Consider the following 20,797-nt stretch of genomic DNA (forward strand, 5'->3'; position numbering starts at 1 on the left):
ATTGGACACTATAACCAAAATCCGACGTGGCGTTTACTGGTTTCGAACAAGCGACCAGTGTTAAGTTCTCAATAATCTCAATCGGGAGTAAGAATTCGTCGAGGTGTATAAACTATTCAAACAACGACATGACATCCTTATCCGTAACAAACATCCGACATCAAGTTTACTAGATTTGAACAAACGACAGCTAGCACAAAACCGAGGCGGCGTCGCCGCGTCGCTTATAACTTTTTAAGACAATGACATGACAGCTACTTATTTCGTATACAACCGACATAACGTTTATAATTTTTGGACAATCGACCAGGGTATGTTTAAGAAAGCTTAAAAGCTAGCAGTATGCCGCAAGCAGAAGCAGCTTCTGTTGTACACAAGCTGACAGCTAAATTGAAAAATACATCTACATAGAAGCTGATCTTGGTTCTATTTATTTATTGTTGTAGCTTCACTAAATCACTTATAAAAGCACTTGCAAGTGGCAGAAAATCTTAACTTAACGAACAAGCCACTGCGGGCTGTATTTGCCAAATTAGTATGTCTTTATATTCATAACTCCTTTGCATGTTACAACCATTGGTTAACCACGGGCTATTCTATCGTGCAAAACTTAGGATCTAACTACTTGCTTTCAACCAGAGTACTCTACATGACTTGGGCGGCAAATTGTTTATAATTAGAAAGAAATGGCAAATAAGTCTCCTAAGGGGCCAAAGATATGTTATAATCCAGTATTAAGTCCCCACAATAGTTATGCACGAGGCGGGTAGACCATTCTCTATAATGATTGAGATGGTTCTCGAATCTTGATGAAACTCCTGTCGCAAGTCAATTGATTTATCAAGGGTATGTTTCAGATGAGACTAGATTTCAGTAATTAAACTCGGGATATAAAACAGAACATGCCATGGCTTGAATTCATTCTGAACAATCTATGGCTTATATGGAAGTAATAGAAAGTCATTACAGAATAGAACCATTTATTATTTCAAACTTATTACATTCTTTTGCTAACAAAAGAGTTTCAGTAGATCTTTTGAAGGACACTTCACTGATTACGCCTGCTCAGCTTCTTCTTCTTCTTCTTCTCCAGCAGTCTCTTCTTCGGCTAAATCTGCATCCGCTGCATCTTCCTCTGCTAAATCTGCATCTGCTAAATCGGCATCTGCTACATCATCTGCTAAATCTGCAGGCATCTCTTCATCTATTGCTTTCTTCGGTGGTGGAGGCCTTTTAGGCTTTTTAGGGGCAGGCTTCACCAGTGGAGATTTACCTGGCTTCTTTTTCGGTGGGATTTTCTTTCCTGCTTTGGGTGGCTTCCCTTTCCCTCCTTTAGGAGGCTTTTTACCTCCTTTTCCTCCTGGTTTTTTACCTCCCTTTCCTCCTGGTTTTTTGCCTCCTTTCCCTCCTGGTTTTTTCGGTCCTTGTTTCTTGCCTGCGCCCTTCTTAGGAGGTTTGTTTTTTACTCCTCCTTTTTTAACTGGTTTTTTCTGTTTCTGCACAAATTTGTAAGAAGACACTTTTATCAGCTTGTAAAATCAAAATGGAATCAGTCGAGCTACTACAAGTAAACTCGCAACTGCTTTGTTTAGAGCTAACTGGCTCATATCCCCCTGCATAAATCCAAGCATCTTAAAATTGTAAATTCAATAATAACGGTGTTCATGAAGTTGAATGAAAATTTTATCAAGTGTCTAGTGTCATGCCCCGCATGTAGCTGCCAAAAGCATATCCCCGTATATCTTATAGAGAATCTCTCAATTCTTTTAGAGCAACCAGGAAGAGATTCACTGTTCAGATTTTTGCTCAAGGCCACACCCTCTTTTGGAGGGCGTGACACTAGTGATACTATATATGAAAAATGTGGAATATATTTAACATCAATGAGCAAAACAAGAGAACTAAGATGTAGGCATTGATGATACATTACATTTTGCAGGAAAAGTGCTCTGGCGTCAGCAGCTCCTCCTGGCTCCCCTTCTGCTGATAGAAACAGTGGAGATGGCTTGTCGGGTGATGGAGGACCCTCGGATTTAGGTGGTGGCTTCATTGGAATCAAAGGAGGAGATCTCACTCCACTTATGACTGCTTTGGTGGAAGTATTCTACATAAAAATTCGAAGTGTGAAATTTTTATCAGCTTGTAGACTTGATTAGAATTCATATAGCTGCTGCAAATGTACTAGTGAACAAATGTGATGTACAGACTAGGAAATGCAAGATAAGGTTGTTCAGTTAATCCATTTATCGACTATAAACCATGCAGTAAAATTAAAGGGGAAAAAAATGTTTTAGGTGCTTGAGTTGAACACAATGAATTTAGTGCCACCATATTTGATATCAGTACTAATTACCAGCTTCACTCCATTTACATACTCATTGGATGAGACCTACAAAAAGAACAAAGACACTACATTATTCAAACATCATTGGTCAAGGTAGAGTACCGGAATAACTAAGCAAGAGAACTGAGATATAAACATTGTATAAACATTACGTTGGGGAGCAAAGGATTTGTCTCCTTATCTGTTGAAACCTACAAGATAAGCAAATCCACCCACTTATTCATATTTCAAACAAAACGAAAGTTTAGGCTTTTCTTGTGTGTGATTTAATAGATGAGAGACAGAGAGCCTTACCGCTGTTGTGAGTAAGAGAAAAGCAGCTGATAAAAACAGCACAGCTTTGAAAGCCATTTTGAGGTCCCACCAACGGGGATGATGATACTGCAAGCAGAAGCAGCTACTGGTTTATATAGAGCTGAAGTGAAAAGAGATTCTGTTACTTGGTAGCTGATTTTCTTTCCATAGATGTAACAATTCCAGTTTCAGCTGATGACCTAACACAGATGTTAAAAAAAGAAGTGCACAATTTATTAACCACATAATGTTTGTCTTTCAAATTCTTGAACCTAAAGACATTCGAAGCTGGTTGATTCGTTTTTTACCAAATTGCTTGGAAACATTGCCATTCAACAAAGCAGATCACTCCACATGAATTGGAGTGGGGAGCATGTGGCCTGTTCTATGGTGCCATGCCTTGGGTAATGTTTATTGGATGGCTGAGCTCACTTACAATTACATAATTACCATTATTATTATTATTTTGTGACGTGCCATCAAATGTTTACATAGAACTTCCTCATCATATACCCCTGAAGGATAATTTCCCCTTTTTTTTTTTCTTAAAATGCTTTTCAATGAAAATGCACTCGGAGGCGATTGAGATTTCTCTAACGTGTATATATAAAAGCTACAATCGAATCCATAAATTTTCTTTCATCCTATGTGATTACTGTGATTATTCAAATATTAACTAGAAGTCCATGGTCCTAAAATTTTCATTTTATGGAACCCCTTTTGATTTTTGCTACTTTCCATTGTTCAGTTTGTTTGAGCACCAAGTCTTTCACCTTTCTCGGTTGCCTTATTGGTGAAAGTTCACAGTGCATTGAGAAATCACCTTGCCCCTATGAAATAATGAATCATCTGTGAATTCACAATGCCGCCCTGAAATCATGACCTATTTGTGAAGCTACTTACAGGACGACATGGTTATAAAGAAACTGCGTTAAAGAGCACTGATTTGTCTGGGAAAGATGAGCAAAGTCCAGACTTGTTCCATAATCTTGAGAAAAATGCAGAAAGCGCATAAGAGATGCTTCATGTCATTGGGGTCAAAGACGAAGAAATGAAAAATGAAGAAAGATCATGCACACTACCATATATCCTGGATTCTTATAGAGTTTCCAAGCTACATATTCAGAATGGATTGCCTCCCTAACTGAGGTTCCTTCAAAATAATAATAATAATAATATTTGTTGGTAATTTGTGTCTATATATACATAACTACTTCCACTAAACAGGTTTGATATTCGCAATTATCATTTAAATGGCGTTTAATTCACAAATCACAACTGTTAAGAAAAAAAAACCATTTAGTCTCTAGTATAAGAGGATGGATGAGTGGCAAATATAAGTTAAACAAGTAAAAAAAATGAGTGTTCATCAAATAATAAGGATACCTTAAGACTATATCTATGAATCTACAATGAGTCAAAACATTTCACTTGCAATGAAACTGAAAATATACTACTTTATATATGAATGTCTAGGATTAACAAGGGAAATTTCAACAGAAACTAACAGAAGATCAACCATGGCTTAACACACTACATGCACAATCTTGCAGTGACACAGAAAGTCACTAGAAAACCATTTACTCTTTAACACTTATTGCAGGTCAACTTAAGCTAACATAAAATTTCAACAGATGCTAATATTTGTAGCTTAAGGGCACTTGGGTTTATTGCCCCGAGTAGTCATATCAGTGTAGCACTTGCCACACTTCTCTCTGTTGCCATAAGTTCCTGGTGGAACACATTTGCACCTAACACAGCATGTAGTGCAAGCTCTTCCACAAACGTTTGGCCTTGAGTGTGCCTTGCATCTTGCTGCACATAGTGGGATGCAATCTGAAAAGAACAGGTACAAAAGTACTGTCAAAAGATGAACCAAAACGTTCTAAAATAAAAATGAAACTTTTGTTAATTTTTAAATGATACCTTTGTTTGACCTCACAATAGGCATTGGTGGAGATGCCGGAGAGGGAACTTGGGGGGCAGGAGCTGTTTTAGGTGGGGTCACTGGTGGGGGAGTGGTTGTGGGTGGCTTCACTGGTGGTGGATAAGTGGTGGGTGGCTTGAGTGGTGGTGCCGGCGTAACTGTTGGTGGCTTCACTGGTGGGGACTTCACTGGTGGTGCTGGTGGGGGAGTGGTTGTGGGTGGCTTCACTGGTGGTGGATAAGTGGTGGGTGGCTTCACTACTGGTGGTGGAGTGAATAGCTTAACTGGAGCCTTAGAAGGAGCTGGTGCAGGTACTGGGGTTTTGGGGTAAGTAGTATCCTGTACCAAATTGCAAAGAACCAAATGTTTACCATCTTTGTATACAATAATAAAACCCAACTATCGCAAGTAAAACCTTAATGCCGGGAAAACACGTTAGCTACGAGTAAAAATGCAAGCAATCTCAAACATAGCTGATATCAAAGATCATATTTACTGCTAAAGATCAAGCATAAAATAAACTGAAATTTCAAAAAATAGTGTCTAGGAGTTTTGCCTGAATCTAAATATAAACAAAAAATACTTTAAAGAAACCATTTTGTACTACAAAGCATGTTGTGCCAGAGATTCAATTTTTGTGTACAAAAACTGAACAGTCTAAACTATTTTCATTTTGTTTGTCCCACAATAATAAAATACCTTTTCTAGCAGATATTCCTCCTCATTGTTGGATAAAACCTACAAAAAGAAAATATTAAAACATAAACCCAGAGAGAAGTTTGAGTACTTAACTGTATGTACAAATGTTAAGAGAAGGGACAGGGAGCCTTACACTTGTAGAGACTAAAAGCAAAGTGGCCAACAGAAGCAGAGCAGCTCTGAAAGCCATTGGAAGACAGAACCCAGCCTAAAGGAACCAAGAAGAAAGTTTGAGAAGCTAGCTAGTCCCTGGTTGGTGCCCAAGTATTCCAAGCAGGCGCAGCTTGTCCTTATATACAGAGGTGAGGAGGTGAAAATGTGATTTTTTTAATTTCCCAGTTGGTAGTATTGGTTCAATAAATGTACAATGCCAGCTTCCACCAGATCACTGAGACCATCACTTATGGCTAGCAGGTCGAGGCCTGAGACTTTTGTCTGCTAAATTAGTAATATCTATTATTCTATTACTAGTACTCGTAACATGATATTAATATTTTTATTAACGGGCACCCTAGGCCTGTGTCTTTCAATACTTGGACAGGCTATATCCTTTTTCTTTTTCTTTTTTCCGTGAGCAATAGTCTCGTGGTATTTACATTCTCATAATTATTAAGAGTAGTTTATATCAAATTTTACATAATATTATAAATTTTAATTTTTTTTAATATTCAAAAGATGGTACTGTTTAAATTTTAATTTTTTTTAATATTCAAGAGACGTCACTGATTGATTTCACTCGAATTTTAAAAAATAAGATTTAAATTAAGGATTCCTCTAAGTTACATGCATATACTTTATAATCATCTCATATGAATAATAAATAAATATTATTTATGTGAGAGAGTTGTAAGATACATTCATATAACTTAGCATTAATCTTAAATTAAACATCCGCAATATATTTGTGGAGATTAAGAAAAAATGACCCTAATCATTGGAAAAAACTCTAATGATTAGACAGACTGTATCTTTGTTCCATAAATTTATTGTGTTATAGATGATATTGGCTAGGCCAGTCAAAAAAGTCATGGTAGGGTATTTTAAAAAAGGATCTCCCCAAGTTTGGATTTGCTTTTAACTAATTCAGATGGTTATTATTCTTTCATAAATTTAACTTCATCAGTTAATTGTGCAGCTATAAAACGTAACTTAGCACTTACCCTTTTTAAAAAATACGTTCAATTGGGTTAGTGCAAAGACTAGACTTATGCTGAAAGAAATTTCTTAAATAAAAATAGATTTCTATTAAATTTGAACATAAAAATAGTCTAGAATGAACTGAGACATCTTAAATATGACTTAAAATGAGTCCAAAAAGTGATGTATTTTCACCACCTTTTTTTTTTTTATCACCATTGTGTTTCACATCAATTTTCAACCAAAAAAAAATTAAAAAAATTGGAACGATAATTTGAAAAATATAACAAAAAGTTTTGGTTTAATATCATATCCTTAACATTTGTAATACACATGGGTCTCACTCAGTTTGTATCATTTGCATTGACCAGCAAGAGAACTCAAAATGAATCAAAGACCGAGGGCATGTGGCTTGTATCCCCATTATTGATAAAACCAAAACATCATGATTTGTGAGGTAATTTTGTGTCACTCTGTTACAATAGAAGTAAAATTCCCTTGAATAGTTTCATAGGGGATACCTGATCTTATGTACAATCATACGATTTATTTAGATGTAGCTTGAACCTGACCAATGCCAACTGTCTGGGAAGCTTACCTGCTATGTTAATTACAAATAAAGAGTACAGTATTTGGGTTCCTTTGACAACACATTTTGATTCAGCTTAATCAGAAGCGTTTTAAAATGATACAAGCCTGCAGAAGCCAGAAAGACTAGCATTGCTACAACTGGCTTTGAGTGCTCAGTCGTCAATAGTCAGTACCCGCCCGGCATCTTTAAATATTCAGCGGTGGCAGTGGGATATCTGCCTGTTATATACATGTGATGTCACATGCTACTAACACTAGTCAAAATCATTAGAGAGAAAGTTCATTTAAATAATTTTTAAGTTAAAGATGACCTCGTGTACTAGATGCTGCAATAGATACACATGAACTGCTGCATTTCAATAACATCAGTTGAAGATCCCAATAACATTACCCCCAGGCCCAGGCCCCAGCTCCAAACCCAAAGAGATAGATCATCCAAATGGTTGAAGTTTTACCCCATATTCAAACTTCAGATAAAAGACAAGCTGCACATCTTACAAATTACACCAAGGGTTCTCGAAAACTATCCAGATTTATCTGATTTTTCTTTTTCAGGACAGCTGAGAGATATTGATTCTTTTTCTTCAATGCTGGGAAACAGACAATTGCATTGCAACAAGGAATTGTACTGTGCCCTGCCCCTTCGGTTGGATGTAAAAGGAATCCTATTGCTCTCTTTAGACAAAAGTGTCTGTCATCTCAATCTTTCTCTCGAGATTTGAGTCTTTTTAAACATCAGCAGTTTGCAACCCCAAATGTGTAAATTTGAAACAAAAAAATCTATGAAATCTCAGTTGGCCGTGGGCCCTCAGCCTGATGCTTTGCATGTGAATGCATATTTGGTGACAGGTCAAGAAAAGTATCACCAACTTTGAATGTTTGGATGCATGTTTTGGTTTATAATATCAATTTCATGCCGGTGTATTCTCTTATACAGAACATACGTACAAGAGTTAGATCCAAATTCTTTACTGACCAGAAACAAAGCTACAAGAGAAACCAAAATTCAACTTTTTAAGATAATCTTTGAAGATAAACCAAATTAGGGTTATTTCCACTTAACCCCCAAATCTTTCAACATTTTCCACTTCGCACCCAAATTTTTCGACATTTTCCACCGCACACCCAATTCCGTTAATTTGACCGTTATTTTTAACGGAGCTATTTGAAAGTTAATGAAATGTATGAAATACCCCTTATCTTAAATTAGAAAAGAATTAAATGAGATAAAATGTTAATCCAATAATTAATATTTACATTAAAAATTCTTAATTAAAAGTAATTAATAAATAACTCCATCAATTAATTTATCAAATAAATTTAATTTATCATTATTAAATAATATTTAGGGCATGAACTTCTAAATTTGCCCTTTGACCGTTAGAATTAATGGTCAAATTAACGGATTTGGGTGTGGATTGAGCATTATTGAAACATTTAGGTGCACGGTGGAATATGTTAAAACATTTGGGGGCAGGACGGAATTAACCCCAAATTAAAATACTTTTGAACAAAAAAAAAAATCACTTTGGAGCTTTCCTAGTACGGGAAATGAAACCTTATTTTGAAGCACAACAAAAAAATTTGGAAATATAAAACATAAACATGCTTTTCATCTCCATCTTAACAGCGTTACTGAGTGTATTGTAAATTCTAGAGACTGTCTGCAATAAGAAATAAATCAATAATATGTCAACACCTGAGTATGCGACCAGCTTAGGCCCACTCATTTAATTGATAATGAGACCACCGAGTACTACAAATTTAAGAGTGGAATTATTGGCACTCCTCAAAATACCTCTTAAAACTTCTCTAGTTATTTTATAATTTTAACCTTTATTAAAATTACATAATAAGACAATCATGAATTTTACAATTTTAAATAACTCTTAACACCCTTTTTTTGTTTTTATTTTATTTTTTTAACATTTTCGAGTTTACTCCAACTGCAAACTAATTTATGAATTATGATATACATATTATAAATTTAAGTAATGCTACAAGTGACTGTAAATATTAAAATATCAGCAAAAAAATAAAAAATAACTTGATTAAGAGATAAAATGAATAGTATCTGAAATTGAAATTCAGCATTTTAAAAATTAAGAAAGTTACTTTTTTATCTTATTTTCTGGTGAGGAATTATCGGCATCAGCAACGCATTATCAATAAGCTTCAAAGAAGAAACCAAGATCCACGAGGGAAATTAAGAAAGAAGACGGTAATTATGAAGCAAAGGACGAGCTGAACGATCATCAGAATTATTTTTCCACCGACATATTTTCCAGTGCCTCAATTGTCTTTCTCCACAAAGGCACACAGTCTTTCGAAGAATCTGTAATTCTGCATTTTCAGAAGCTTGTGCTCAACATTTTTATCAGTAAACCAAATTAGCACTTGGCCTTAGAATTACAAGCATGGTAGCCAAGTGTTTGCGAGGTGTCATTATCAATTACAATGAGTTGTCATGCATTAAAGTGCTGACCATGTGGTGTTTCAATGATTTGCCACAATAAGGTAGAAGTTTCGTGGAGTAAGTTCCCTTTTTCCTTTTTTTTCTTTTTTTCCTTCTCTATCTTTCTTTTTCAATAGATGATTAATTGTCTCAAAATCCACAATTAAGGCCTTTGATTACGGTTTCGTTTTGTCCGACGGGACCAGCCGGGCGGGGGCATCGGGATGGGGGGTAGCCGCCCGGCGGTTTGAACGCCGAAAATTGGGTAAGATCGGGGCCGTTTTTGCCGGTTTTGCGGTTTGGGCCCTCCGGGAGGGACCGTGGGGCGGGATCGGCACACGGGGGACGATTTCGGACGGGTTCAGGCGGGTGTGGTCCGGGGCGGGGTGGGGCGGGGGCTATAGCACACGGCCTCGGGGGCCGCAAAGTAAAATGGACCGTTTTTGCAGGTTTTGTCGGTTTTGGCCGTAACTCATGATAGGGCCTCCGATTGCGGTTCCGTTTCGTCCGACGGGACCAGCCGGGGGGGCAGCGGGATGGGGGGTAGCCGCCCGGCTGTTTGAAAGCCGAAAAATGGGTAAGATCGGGGCCGTTTTTGCCGGTTTTGCGGTTTGGGCCCCCCGGGGGGCGGTTCATGCTCCAGGGGGGACCACGTGGCGGGATCGGCACACGGGGGACGATTTCAGTCGGGTTCGGGCGGGTGCGGCCTGGGGCGGGGCGGGGGCTATAGCACACGGCCTCGGGGGCCGAAAAATAAAATGGGCCGTTTTTGCAGGTTTTGACGGTTTCGGCTGTAACTCATGATCGGGGCCTCCAATCGCAGTTCCGTTTCGTCTGATGGGACCAGCCGGGCGGGGGCATCGGGATGGGTGGGTAGCCGCCCGGCGGTTTGAACGCCGAAAAATGGGTAAGATCGGGGCCGTTTTTATCGATTTTGCGGTTTGGGCCCCCTAGGGGGCGGTTCATTCCCCGGGGGGGACCGCGGGGCAGGATCGGCACACGGGGGACGATTTCAATCGGGTTCGGGCGGGTGCGATCCGGGGCGGGGCGGGGGCTATTATAGCACACGGCTTCGGGGGCCGCAAAGTAAAATGGTCCGTTTTTGTCAGTTTCGGCCGTAACTCATGATCGGGGCCTCCGATTGCGGTTCCGTTTCGTCCGACGGGACCACCCGGCCGGGGGCATCGGGATGGGGGGGTAGCCACCCTGCCATTTGAACGCCGAAAAATGGGTAAGATCGGGGCCGTTTTTGCCGGTTTTAAGGTTTGGGCCCCCCGGGGGGGACCGCGGGGCGGGATCGGTACACGGGGGACGATTTCGGTCGGGTTCGGGCAGGTGCGGGCCGGAGCGAGGCGGGGTGGGGGCTATAGCACACGGCCTCGGGGGCCGCAAAGTAAAATGGGCCGTTTTTGCCTGTTTCTGCCGTAACTCACGATCGGGGCCTCCGATTGCGGTTTCGTTTCGTCCCACAGGACCAGCCGAACGGGAGCATCGGGATGGGTGGGTAGTTGCCTGGTGGTTTGAACGCCGAAAAATGGGTAAGATCGGGGCCGTTTTTGCCGGTTTTGCGGTTTGGGCCCCCCGGGGGGGACCGCGGGACTGGATCGGCACACGGGGGACGATTTCGGTCGGGTTCGGTAGGGTGCGGTCCGGGGTGGGCCGGAGGCTATAGCACACGGCCTTGGGGGCCGCAAAGTAAAATGGGTCGTTTTTGCTGGTTTTGCCTTTTTCGGCCGCAACTCACGATCGGGACCTCCAATTACGGTTCCGTGTAGTCCGACGGGACCAGCCGGGCGGGGCCATCGGGATGGGGGGGTAGCCGACCGACGGTTTGAACGCCGAAAAATGGGTAAGATCGGGGCCGTTTTTGCAAGATTTGCGGTTTGGGCCCCCCGGGGGGCGATTCATGCCCCGAGGGGGACCGCGGGGCGGGATTGGCACACGGGAGACGATTTCGGTCGGGTTCGGGCGGGTGCGGTCTGGGGCGGGGCGGGGGCTATAGCACACGGCCTCGGGGGCCGCAAAGTAAAATGGCCCATTTTTGCCGGTTCGGCCGTAACTCATGATCGGGGCCTCTGATGGCGGTTCCGTTTCATCCGACAGGACCATCCGGCGGGGGTCATCGGGATGGGGGGTAGCCGCTCGGCGGTTTGAACGCCGAAAAATGGGTAAGATCGGGGCTGTTTTTGCCGGTTTTGCGGTTTGGGCCCCCCGGGGGGGACAGCGGGGTGGGATCGGCACACGGGGGACGATTTCGGTCGGGTTCGGGCGGGTGCGGTCCGGGTCGGGGCGAGGGCTATAGCACACGGCCTCGGGGGCCGCAAAGTAAAATGGGACGTTTTTGCCAGTTTTGCTTGTTCATGATCAGGGCCTCCGATTGCGGTTCCGTTTCGTCCGACGGGACCAGCCGGGCGGGGCTATCGGTATGGGGGGATTGTCGCCCGGCGGTACTAACGCCGAAAAATGGGTAAGATCGAGGCCGTTTTTGCTGGTTTTATGGTTTGGGCCCCCCGGTGGGCGGTTCATGCCCCGGGGAGGACCGCGGGGCGGGATCGGCACACAGGGGACGATTTCGGTCAGGTTCGGGCGGGTGCGGTCTGGGACAGGGCGGGGGCTATAGTACACAGCCTCGGGGGCCGCAAAGTAAAATGGGTCGTTTTTGCCGGTTTCGGCCGTAACTCATGATTTGGGCCTTCAATTGCGGTTTCGTTTCGTCCGACGAGACCAGCGGGGCGGGGGCATCAGGATGGGGGGTAGCCGCCTGGCGGTTTGAATGCCGAAAAATGGGTAAGATCGGGGCCGTCTTTGCCGGTTTTGCGGTTAGGGCCCCCCGGGGGGGACCGCGGGGCGGGATCGGCACACGGGGGACGATTTCGGTCGAGTTCGGGCGGGTGCGGTCTGGGGCGGGGCGGGGGCTATAGCACACGGCCTCGGGGGCCGCAAAGTAAAATGGCCCATTTTTGCCGGTTCGGCCGTAACTCATGATCGGGGCCTCCGATGGCGGTTCCGTTTCATCCGACGGGACCATCCGGCCGGGGTCATCGGGATGGGGGGTAGCCGCTCGGCGGTTTGAACGCCGAAAAATGGGTAAGATCGGGGCTGTTTTTGCCGGTTTTGCGGTTTGGGCCCCCCGGGGGGGACAGCGGGGCGGGATCGGCACACGGGGGACGATTTCGGTCGGGTTCGTGCGGGTGCGGTCCGGGTCGGGGCGGGGGCTATAGCACACGGCCTCGGGGGCCGCAAAGTAAAATGGGACGTTTTTGCCAGTTTTGCTTGTTCATGATCGGGGCCTCCGATTGCGGTTCCGTTTCGTCCGACGGGACCAGCCGGGCGGGGCTATCGGTATGGGGGGGTTGTCGCCCGGCGGTACTAACGCCGAAAAATGGGTATGATCGAGGCCGTTTTTGCCGGTTTTATGGTTTGGGCCCCCCGGTGGGCGGTTCATGCCCCGGGGAGGACCGCGGGGTGGGATCGGCACACGGGGGACGATTTCGGTCGGGTTCGGGCGGGTGCGGTCTGGGCGGGGCGGGGGCTATAGCACACGGCCTCGGGGGCCGCAAAGTAAAATGGGTTTTTTTTGCCGGTTTTGCCGGTTTCGACCGTAAGTCATGATCGAGGCCTTCGATTGCAGTTCCGTTTCCTCTGACGAGACAAGCCGGGCGGGGACATCGGGATGGGGGGGTAGCCGCCTGGCGGTACTAACGCCGAAAAATGGGTAAGATCGGGGCCGTTTTTGCCGGTTTTGCAGTTTGGGCCCCACGGTGGGCGGTTCATGCCCCGGGGGGGACCGCGGGGCGGGATCGGCCCACGGGGGATGATTTCGGTCGGGTTCAGGCGAGTGCGGTCCGGGGCGGGGCGGGGGCTATTATTGCACACGGCCTCGGGGGACGCAAAGTTAAATGGGCCGTTTTTGCCGGTTTTGCCGGTTTCGGCCGTAACTCATGATTGGGGCCTCCGATTGCGGTTCCGTTTCATCCAACGGGACCAGTCAGGCGGGGGCATCGGGAAGGAGGGGTAGCCGCCCGGCGGTTTGAACACCGAAAAATGGGTAAGATCGTGGTTGTTTTTGCCGATTTTGCGGTTTGGGCCCCCCGGGGGGCGGTTCATGCCCTGGGGGGGGACTGCGGGGTGGGATCGGCGCACGGGGTACGATTTCGGTCGAGTTCGGGCGGGTGCGGTTCGGGGCGGGGCCGGGGCTATAGCACACAGCCTCGGGTGCCGCAAAGTAAAATGGACTGTTTTTGCCGATTTTGCCGGTTTCGGCCGTAACTCATGATCGGGGCCTCCGATTGCGGTTCCGTTTCGTCTGACAGTACCAGCCGGGCGGGTCAAAAATTAAATAGGGGGTTTATATTAATAAATTTAAATTAAGGATATTTTTGTCATCAAAAAGGTGTTAAAATTTTTTTATAATATTTCTAAATATTTTAATGGGGTTAATAAAGAAAAAATGTGTTGAAAGATATTTATAGGGGTGCCAATAGTCTCACTCCAAATTTAATGGTCTGGTACAAGCCCATGAACCAGAATTAATGAAAAACAAATTTTAATGGCCAAATTTAGTGGAACCTTCGAGTTTCAGGGTTTCATGGCCATGGTTGGTGGCTCACCCCTCTACTTTGGTAATGAGAGATTGAGAGCAGACATTGCCCATTCTGGATTAGCTTACTAAGTATGGGCGGAGACCAAGCCAATACTAAGTGAAATCTGCAAAGCAACTCAAAACAATGTAAATATCAACAGATGAAAGAATGGACGTGGCGGTGGAATGTCAAGAACAAAGGCCTAGACGTCATCATAATGTCAATGATGAGGGACTTCTAATGAAATACTACAATTTCATTGATGCAACCATCCACCAAAAAAATTACAGCAAGTGAAATTCAGTTTCCCTCAAGCAGATGCCCAACTAAAACGGGGATTCCGAGGAAAACGAATGTAAAAGATACTCATTTCAACTTTTTCCCCCCTTTCTCCTCCTTGAACATCAAAACTAAATAAACATACAATATCTAAACAAGAACTTCCTCTTCATCATCAAAACTCAAGTTCAACGTTTGTAACTTGAAGCCTGAACCCTGTATGATCTCAACCAGATTCGCTGCCACTCCTGTAGCTTGCACTGTTGTCTGTTTCTTTAGCTGAACCAAGAGAACAGAACGGTCAGTATGCACATTGTAGGCAGATCACCATGGTCACGGAAGGTGAACTGCAGTATCACAAATATGTCATATCCTGTTATGAACTACAAAAAAACTCAAACGCACCTCAACAGTGGCAATACCCTCAATTACTTGAACCTTTAGATCAGAGATTCCTTCAGTTCCCTGCAAAACAACACAACTAAGCAACCTCCAAGTCCACAAAATAAAATATGAGTCTATGTGAGACAATACTGAGCTTTAACCATAACAATTTTCTCACAAAAGTGAAGGTGCTAACAAGAATATCCTAGCAAGATATAGTAATTCTAGAACATACAAGCTGACCAGATAACATAGATTCCCTCCACTTATTCATTAGAGTAGGAATTTAGATTTAGTGAAAATATGGGACAAATATCTTTCACTTGTTAAAAATATTCAAAATTCATAGATAATCTCTACTATAGTTCCTTACAAAGGATTTTGGTTGACCCCAATGTTTCATCCTTTAAACATTTGGCACCAGCACATTTCTAATTTTTTTTTTAAAGCTTTAACTGAATTACACTGTCAGGTATTTGGATCAAACTCTAACAGTTATCTGCTCTCAAAAGAAGAAGAAAAGAATGAAGAACTTCTACCAATGATCCACATTCAACCATTTCATACTAACTGAAAACCAAATACTAGACAGGAATTTCAGTTTAGTCTGACAGCAAGATGGGTTACTTGTTAGTCTCAGTTATGCATTAGATTATTGCTTTACAATTTGTTCAATTAATAAAACTTAAGTTAGCCCGAAGTTCTTTATTACATCTCTCTGCATAAAAGCTCATTCAGCAGTATCAAAATAGACTTCAAAAAGTTAATAAGAACAGCGCAGTTGCTACAAGATAATAGATTCATCTTACATCCTAAAGTAACGTTGATCTACCTGTAAGGCCTGAGTGACAGCAGGAATAGCTGTCTCATTCATTGCTCCATCAGCCTTCATACAAAAAACAACCAAGCATAAGAAATCTATTAAACAAAAGATAAACACAAACCAAAAGGAAAACAAGCCGACATAACAATATCAGGGCACCTTCAAAACCACATTTGTCAACAAGAAAATTCAAACATGTAAGAAAAGTTCAGGCATATCAATCAATAAACTTTAACTTACACAATTATTAAGTTTGGGCCGCAGGGCAAAGAAAAACCTCAATAAGCATGACAATTATTTAGTCAAAAGCATCAATAACCTTACGATATTGCAACATTACAGCGAATATAAGTTTAAAGATTTTCATTTTGTTATAGCAGGGGAAATACTTCACTTTAAAATGGATTAAAACGAAAAAAAAAATTGGAATAATTTCAGTATTAGTAATCAAACTCCCATAACAAGAAGATAAGATGTTATTAACAAAAATTTCGGGCACATAATTATAATCATAATTTGCAAGAAAACAAAAAACAAAAACACCCAACATAAGTACCTGGAAGTACATAGTGAGCTTGTCTGAAGGAGAGACAGGAACTGCAACAGGCTGCTGCTCATCAGCTGCCACTGTTTCTTCTACTGCTTCCGGTTCTTGTTCTGTTATCAAAGTTTCCTCTTCACTTGACCTCAATACTCTCATTCCATTAAAACCCCACTTCTGCTTCTTGTTTTTCAATGCCAGTTTGATCTGAAAATTGAACGTTCTAATGGGAATAGTTAAAGAACAAGAGGGCATTACTTTGCTAGTGTGAAGCTTTGTTCTGTAAGTTGAATAAAGTGTTGAAGATAGTGAAACTGTAGCCATTTTGTGGCAGTGTTTTCTTTGGGGCCTCTTTTGTTGTGAGTTTTTGAGGGTTGAGAGTTGAGACTCTCCCTTTTAACTTATCAACTGAACAGAAGGCGCTTTGATGATATACTTCTATTCTATCCGATATCGGCGGCAGAGAGAGAGAGAGAGAGATTGTTTAGTGTGTGGTTATTCATACATCTCTTAAGTTTTGATACAGTTGAGAGCCCTCGATTTCTGCTGCTTTTCTTCTTGTGGACCATTTTTGTGCAGGTCAACATAGTCAACGTCTCACATTGTTTTGATGAAAATCATAGGGAAATTTATTTTTCTAAGAGCAAAAATGTTTTTTTTCATCCTTTTTTAATAGGGAAATTTCAATTTTATGTACCATTCATTTTTTTTTCCCTTTTTTGGGTAGTCCAGTACCATATATAAAATACGAAACATATTTACTAGTTCGTAAGGGATAGGATAATCAACTTCAAAGTAAATAAAAGTTGTTCAAAAGCGCTACAAGTCATTGGAGCTAATGGCTAAGATGCACAACAGACTAAACATCTTGAGGCCAATGGGTCCATTTGGAGATCATCGCTTACACATAAAAGACCAGAGCAACAAAATAGTTAGAAAATTACAAGCCCAGACAGAAGTTTGCTCCCAAAATTGCTTTATATAAATCCTGCCATTTCATTCAACTGCTGAATTTGAAGAGGGGCTGCCGGTAATCAATCATCAATAGAGAAGCAACTCCAATGCCTTCGATATTTAACATGCTTATGTACTTCGTTTACTTCACCTGCTTAGGAACAAAAACAATGGTGTGAGTTATGGAAAGTGCAACTAGCCTAGCAATAATATTTTTGTCAAAGAAAATAAAATATTACCCTGCCTTTTAGCATTTTGAGGCTATTTTGTAAAACTAGAACACTCTGCTTCGACTTGCCCATCTGCACAGGCATTCGGCAAATCCAATAAGCTTTGGCAAAGATGAGAAATATATAGCAAACCTCGAGTTGCCATGAAAATTGATAAACTTTAATAGAGCTAGAAAGCTCTCACCCTTAAGATAAATACCCATGTTGGCTTGAGCATCAGCTTCAGAGTTCAAATTCTTCAAAGTGAGCAAAAAGAAATCAGTCATTTGCAAACAGGAAAACAGCACGGTTAACCAATAAGAGTAATCACAAATAGAGAAGAGTGCTTTAAAGCATAAGAGTTAATTATCAGCGTACCCTCAAAATATGATTGATCTGGAATGATTGAAACTTCTCTTTGAGCTCCTTTGCTTCTTTGCACAAGCCAGCCAAATTCTGGTTATTTATCTTCCATAATCCTTGAATCTGTTTCATGGGGAATTCCCATGGTAAATTAACATCTAATTACCAATTTACCCCCCCCAAAAAAAAGGCTTTGATGAACACTTGATACCTTGTATTTAACTACTAGGAGATATCTCAAGCAAACGTTCTTCCATGTTGCACTTATGAAGACAGATTTAAAGATGGAATAGAAAATGCAAAACAAACCTGCATACAGACAAGCTTAGAGTCTCCTTGGACACGAATATGTTTATATCCTTTCTGAAGAGCATACTTCAATCCTAAAATTAAAGCTCGATATTCGGCAACATTATTCGTTGCAATGCCCACTCCTTCCCGAAGTCGGTAGACCTGAAAACTCAGGACCAAAAAGATCTACTTTAGTAGAGGATGTAGCAAACTAGAAGCCTAACATATAACCATAGCAACAATATACCACATTGCCGTCTTCAGCACGCAAAACTGCTCCTGCACCAGCTTGTCCAGGATTTCCTTTTGAGGCACCGTCAAACTCAAGAGTACATGAGTACTGGGCATAGACATTGAATAGCATTAAGGTACAAAATAAAAATGACACCATAATTTTAGTTTGAACAATCAGACATCAACACAGAATTAACAAGGCAATTTTATCTAAATTAGTTTTTCCAAGGTGTTGTCAACTCCTATAGAAAGAAGATTCTAAATCTAATCCCTACGAGCCAAATATAATAACTGTAGATGTAGATATAGAATCATCATCATGCACCATATAGATACTCACACAATTATAAGGAACTGATTGGGTGTTCAAACAGCTATCTGCATTTAAGTGACTTCTTTGAGTATTAATGGAGAATGAAGTTGATCCAGCTGCTGCCACCTGCAGTTAAAAAAAAAAAGAGAGAGAGAGACTTTTAAGTAATGATTCTTGGCACAGCAAAATCAAGTCCAAAAATTAGATGTTCAGATCCAAGTATCTAACAAATTTATTGATAAATACCTATTATATTGCCAACTCCTATTAAAAAAAAAAATTGAAATCTAATTAAAAGACCCTTGACCAGCCAAAATATAATAAATATAGATGTAGATACAGAATTATCATCACACAACACATAGATAATGATATAGAATCAGAGCAGTAACTCACATAATTCTCAGGAACTGATTGAGTGTTCCAACAGTTATCTTCATTAAAGTGCCTTTTTTGAGTGTTAATGGAGATTGAAGTTGATCCAGCTGCTGCCACCTGCAGGGAAAAAAGACATGTTAAGTTATGATTCTTCCCACAGCAAAATCAAGTCCAAAAATAGATGTTCAGATCCAAGTGTCTTAACAAATTTATTGATAAGTACTTATTATACATCATCATCTATGACTCTATGTTTAAAAATAAAAGAACACACAATAGGGAGTACCTCATGCAACATCTTTGGAAGAGAGACCTCGTCAGATACTTTTTCTCCAGAGGAAGCAGGTTCCTGAGAAAAGGAAAATCACCAAAATATGTCAATTATTGAAAATAAAAACACACGTGCATAAGTCATAGTAAATGTTTACACATAGGACACAAAATGTGCTTCAGTTCAATATCTGGCAGGAAAAAAAGTAAGAAGATGATAAACACTTTTAAAATGTCAGACGGTACGCAAAAGTTCAAGCCAAGAAAATGGATCATCAAGCATAGAACAATTTACCTGAAGCGGGCAAGGAACAATTTTCCCGAAAAGGCCACTCTTAACATCACTTGCAGAAACAGAATAGCTAGAACTCTTCAGCCCATGTGAGGCCAGGTACTCCTCGGCCTCCTTAGATAAACCATAACCCTTATACACAGTTAAGGAAGGGTCACGAACCTACGAATAAATGAAACCTCATTAATTCCATGAGTAAATGATGAAGGCATGACATATTCTTAGCTAAATTCACACAACAAAAAAGAATCTACAGATACTTTTGCAACAAGAAGGTACTATAGCGCTTTGTTAGAATTGAAAGAAACAGAGAATGACCAAAATGATCCACATTTCCTAGGGCTTAACAAGGTTTGAACTTAAATGAGAGTCTTTCAAAAACAAGGAGAGCAAGGCATGACTAGCTATATGACCTTATATTTCATAGAAACACAAACATAATCAAACCTTGGCACTCTAATCACAAAGTCACATAATGAGAAAATGTAGCTTAACACAAAAACAGCATCCATGTTCACCACAATACAAAAGCACAGTCAAATATAGTAGCAGGAACGTTCCCTTACAGTCAGGGATTACTCTCATAGATGTTCAAGAACTTCAAAACAAAAAGCGGTTAATTTTCGAACAAAGCAGAGCAGATCAGAGAAACAATCATATGGGTACTTGAAATACGATTCATAATATTAAAAACGATAAAAATTAATATACACGTAGCAGCAGAAAACAACTATATAAAATAAATAGTGAAAAAATAATTACAGAAAATCCAGCTTGGAGTTGGCAATCGCTTAGAGTCTTGTAAATGCCAACAACATCTCCCTTTCTAACAACATAAAATGCATCTTTCTCGTCCTCCATTGATGATCCAAATGGGTAACAAACAAGAAACGAAACAACAAAGCGAAAAAGCTTTAGAAGATTAGGCAAAAAACCAACGACTGTTTAACTACTCAAAGTGGTAACTTTGTGGGTGTGTTTACTCGAGGGTGCAGGAGAATGAGAATAAAAATTGGGAATGGAATTTATATTTATTTGATAAATATAATTTATAAATGGAAATAAAATATGTGACTCTTATATAATTTGAGAATAAGGAATAAAAATCTCATTAACATGGGGGTTGGGAAAAAAATAAATGAATGAGAATAAAATATGAGTTTATTTTTATATCCTTATAATTTTTTTATATTTTCTTAATTATCCACGTTCAAATCACAATTAATTTTTATTATTTTAAATATTTTTATTATTATTAAATTTTATTAATTTTATTACTTTACTTATTATTATTATTATTATTATCATTATTAACAATTATTATTATTATTATCAAAATTTATTAATTTTATTATTTTAAATGTCATTATTATTATTAAATTTATTATTTTAGTTATTATTAATTATTGTTATTATTATTTTTATTAATATTATCA

At 40.8% G+C, this 20,797-nt stretch overlaps 4 protein-coding genes across 5 annotated transcripts; all 4 read right to left on the bottom strand.

Moving 5' to 3' along the window:
* Positions 1 to 891: 891 nt before the first annotated feature.
* Positions 892 to 2,830, bottom strand: LOC18040067 (basic salivary proline-rich protein 1). Its single transcript, XM_006430957.2, has 5 exons — positions 2,639 to 2,830; positions 2,497 to 2,535; positions 2,354 to 2,389; positions 1,931 to 2,104; positions 892 to 1,496 (listed from the first exon to the last, which is right to left on the bottom strand). The coding sequence occupies exons 1-5, from the start codon at positions 2,693 to 2,695 to the stop codon at positions 1,056 to 1,058; spliced, it is 747 nt and encodes a 248-aa protein (XP_006431020.2). The 5' UTR covers positions 2,696 to 2,830; the 3' UTR covers positions 892 to 1,055.
* A 1,239-nt stretch (positions 2,831 to 4,069) lies between these two features.
* LOC18039760 (gibberellin-regulated protein 14) lies at positions 4,070 to 5,557 on the bottom strand. Its single transcript, XM_006430958.2, has 4 exons — positions 5,398 to 5,557; positions 5,265 to 5,303; positions 4,565 to 4,904; positions 4,070 to 4,474 (listed from the first exon to the last, which is right to left on the bottom strand). Exons 1-4 carry the CDS (start codon positions 5,452 to 5,454, stop codon positions 4,290 to 4,292), a joined length of 621 nt encoding a protein of 206 aa, XP_006431021.1. The 5' UTR covers positions 5,455 to 5,557; the 3' UTR covers positions 4,070 to 4,289.
* An 8,623-nt stretch (positions 5,558 to 14,180) lies between these two features.
* Positions 14,181 to 16,563, bottom strand: LOC18039809. The gene is made up of 4 exons (XM_006430959.2): positions 16,073 to 16,563; positions 15,526 to 15,579; positions 14,715 to 14,774; positions 14,181 to 14,588 (listed from the first exon to the last, which is right to left on the bottom strand). Exons 1-4 carry the CDS (start codon positions 16,379 to 16,381, stop codon positions 14,460 to 14,462), a joined length of 552 nt encoding a protein of 183 aa, XP_006431022.1. The 5' UTR covers positions 16,382 to 16,563; the 3' UTR covers positions 14,181 to 14,459.
* Positions 16,564 to 16,827: 264 nt separating this feature from the next.
* Positions 16,828 to 20,344, bottom strand: LOC18039810. Of its 2 annotated transcripts, none has more exons than XM_006430960.2 (11): positions 20,124 to 20,344; positions 19,365 to 19,523; positions 19,086 to 19,148; positions 18,818 to 18,916; positions 18,449 to 18,547; positions 18,122 to 18,214; positions 17,893 to 18,036; positions 17,599 to 17,706; positions 17,426 to 17,477; positions 17,256 to 17,313; positions 16,828 to 17,162 (listed from the first exon to the last, which is right to left on the bottom strand). In XM_006430960.2, the coding sequence occupies exons 1-10, from the start codon at positions 20,220 to 20,222 to the stop codon at positions 17,273 to 17,275; spliced, it is 957 nt and encodes a 318-aa protein (XP_006431023.1). In that variant the 5' UTR covers positions 20,223 to 20,344; the 3' UTR covers positions 16,828 to 17,162; positions 17,256 to 17,272. The 2 variants fall into 2 exon arrangements, with proteins under 2 accessions (XP_006431023.1, XP_006431024.1); XM_006430961.2 differs by having other exon boundaries at positions 17,251 to 17,313.
* Between the last annotated feature and the right edge of the window lie 453 nt (positions 20,345 to 20,797).

This window comes from Citrus clementina, unplaced genomic scaffold, assembly GCF_000493195.1.
Source record: "Citrus clementina cultivar Clemenules unplaced genomic scaffold, Citrus_clementina_v1.0 scaffold_6, whole genome shotgun sequence".
In the NCBI taxonomy this organism is placed as follows: Eukaryota; Viridiplantae; Streptophyta; class Magnoliopsida; order Sapindales; family Rutaceae; genus Citrus; species Citrus x clementina.

Excerpts from the sequence above, each read along its gene's own strand:
- LOC18040067 (XM_006430957.2), bottom strand. The coding sequence starts at position 2,695 with ATGGCTTTCAAAGCTGTGCTGTTTTTATCAGCTGCTTTTCTCTTACTC. Across the intron at positions 2,390-2,496 it reads CAAATCCTTTGCTCCCCAAC|GTCTCATCCAATGAGTATGT; the intron begins GTAATGTTTATA and ends TTCTTTTTGTAG. Across the intron at positions 2,105-2,353 it reads ATGTAAATGGAGTGAAGCTG|AATACTTCCACCAAAGCAGT; the intron begins GTAATTAGTACT and ends ATTTTTATGTAG.
- LOC18039760 (XM_006430958.2), bottom strand. The coding sequence starts at position 5,454 with ATGGCTTTCAGAGCTGCTCTGCTTCTGTTGGCCACTTTGCTTTTAGTC. Across the intron at positions 4,905-5,264 it reads AGGAATATCTGCTAGAAAAG|GATACTACTTACCCCAAAAC; the intron begins GTATTTTATTAT and ends AATTTGGTACAG. Across the intron at positions 4,475-4,564 it reads TATTGTGAGGTCAAACAAAG|ATTGCATCCCACTATGTGCA; the intron begins GTATCATTTAAA and ends TGTTCTTTTCAG.
- LOC18039809 (XM_006430959.2), bottom strand. The coding sequence starts at position 16,381 with ATGGCTACAGTTTCACTATCTTCAACACTTTATTCAACTTACAGAACA. Across the intron at positions 14,775-15,525 it reads CTGTCACTCAGGCCTTACAG|GGAACTGAAGGAATCTCTGA; the intron begins GTAGATCAACGT and ends GTTGTTTTGCAG. Across the intron at positions 14,589-14,714 it reads AGGGTATTGCCACTGTTGAG|CTAAAGAAACAGACAACAGT; the intron begins GTGCGTTTGAGT and ends CTCTTGGTTCAG.
- LOC18039810 (XM_006430960.2), bottom strand. The coding sequence starts at position 20,222 with ATGGAGGACGAGAAAGATGCATTTTATGTTGTTAGAAAGGGAGATGTT. Across the intron at positions 18,548-18,817 it reads AATCAGTTCCTGAGAATTAT|GTGGCAGCAGCTGGATCAAC; the intron begins GTGAGTTACTGC and ends TTTTAACTGCAG. Across the intron at positions 18,215-18,448 it reads AATCAGTTCCTTATAATTGT|TACTCATGTACTCTTGAGTT; the intron begins GTGAGTATCTAT and ends GTCTATGCCCAG.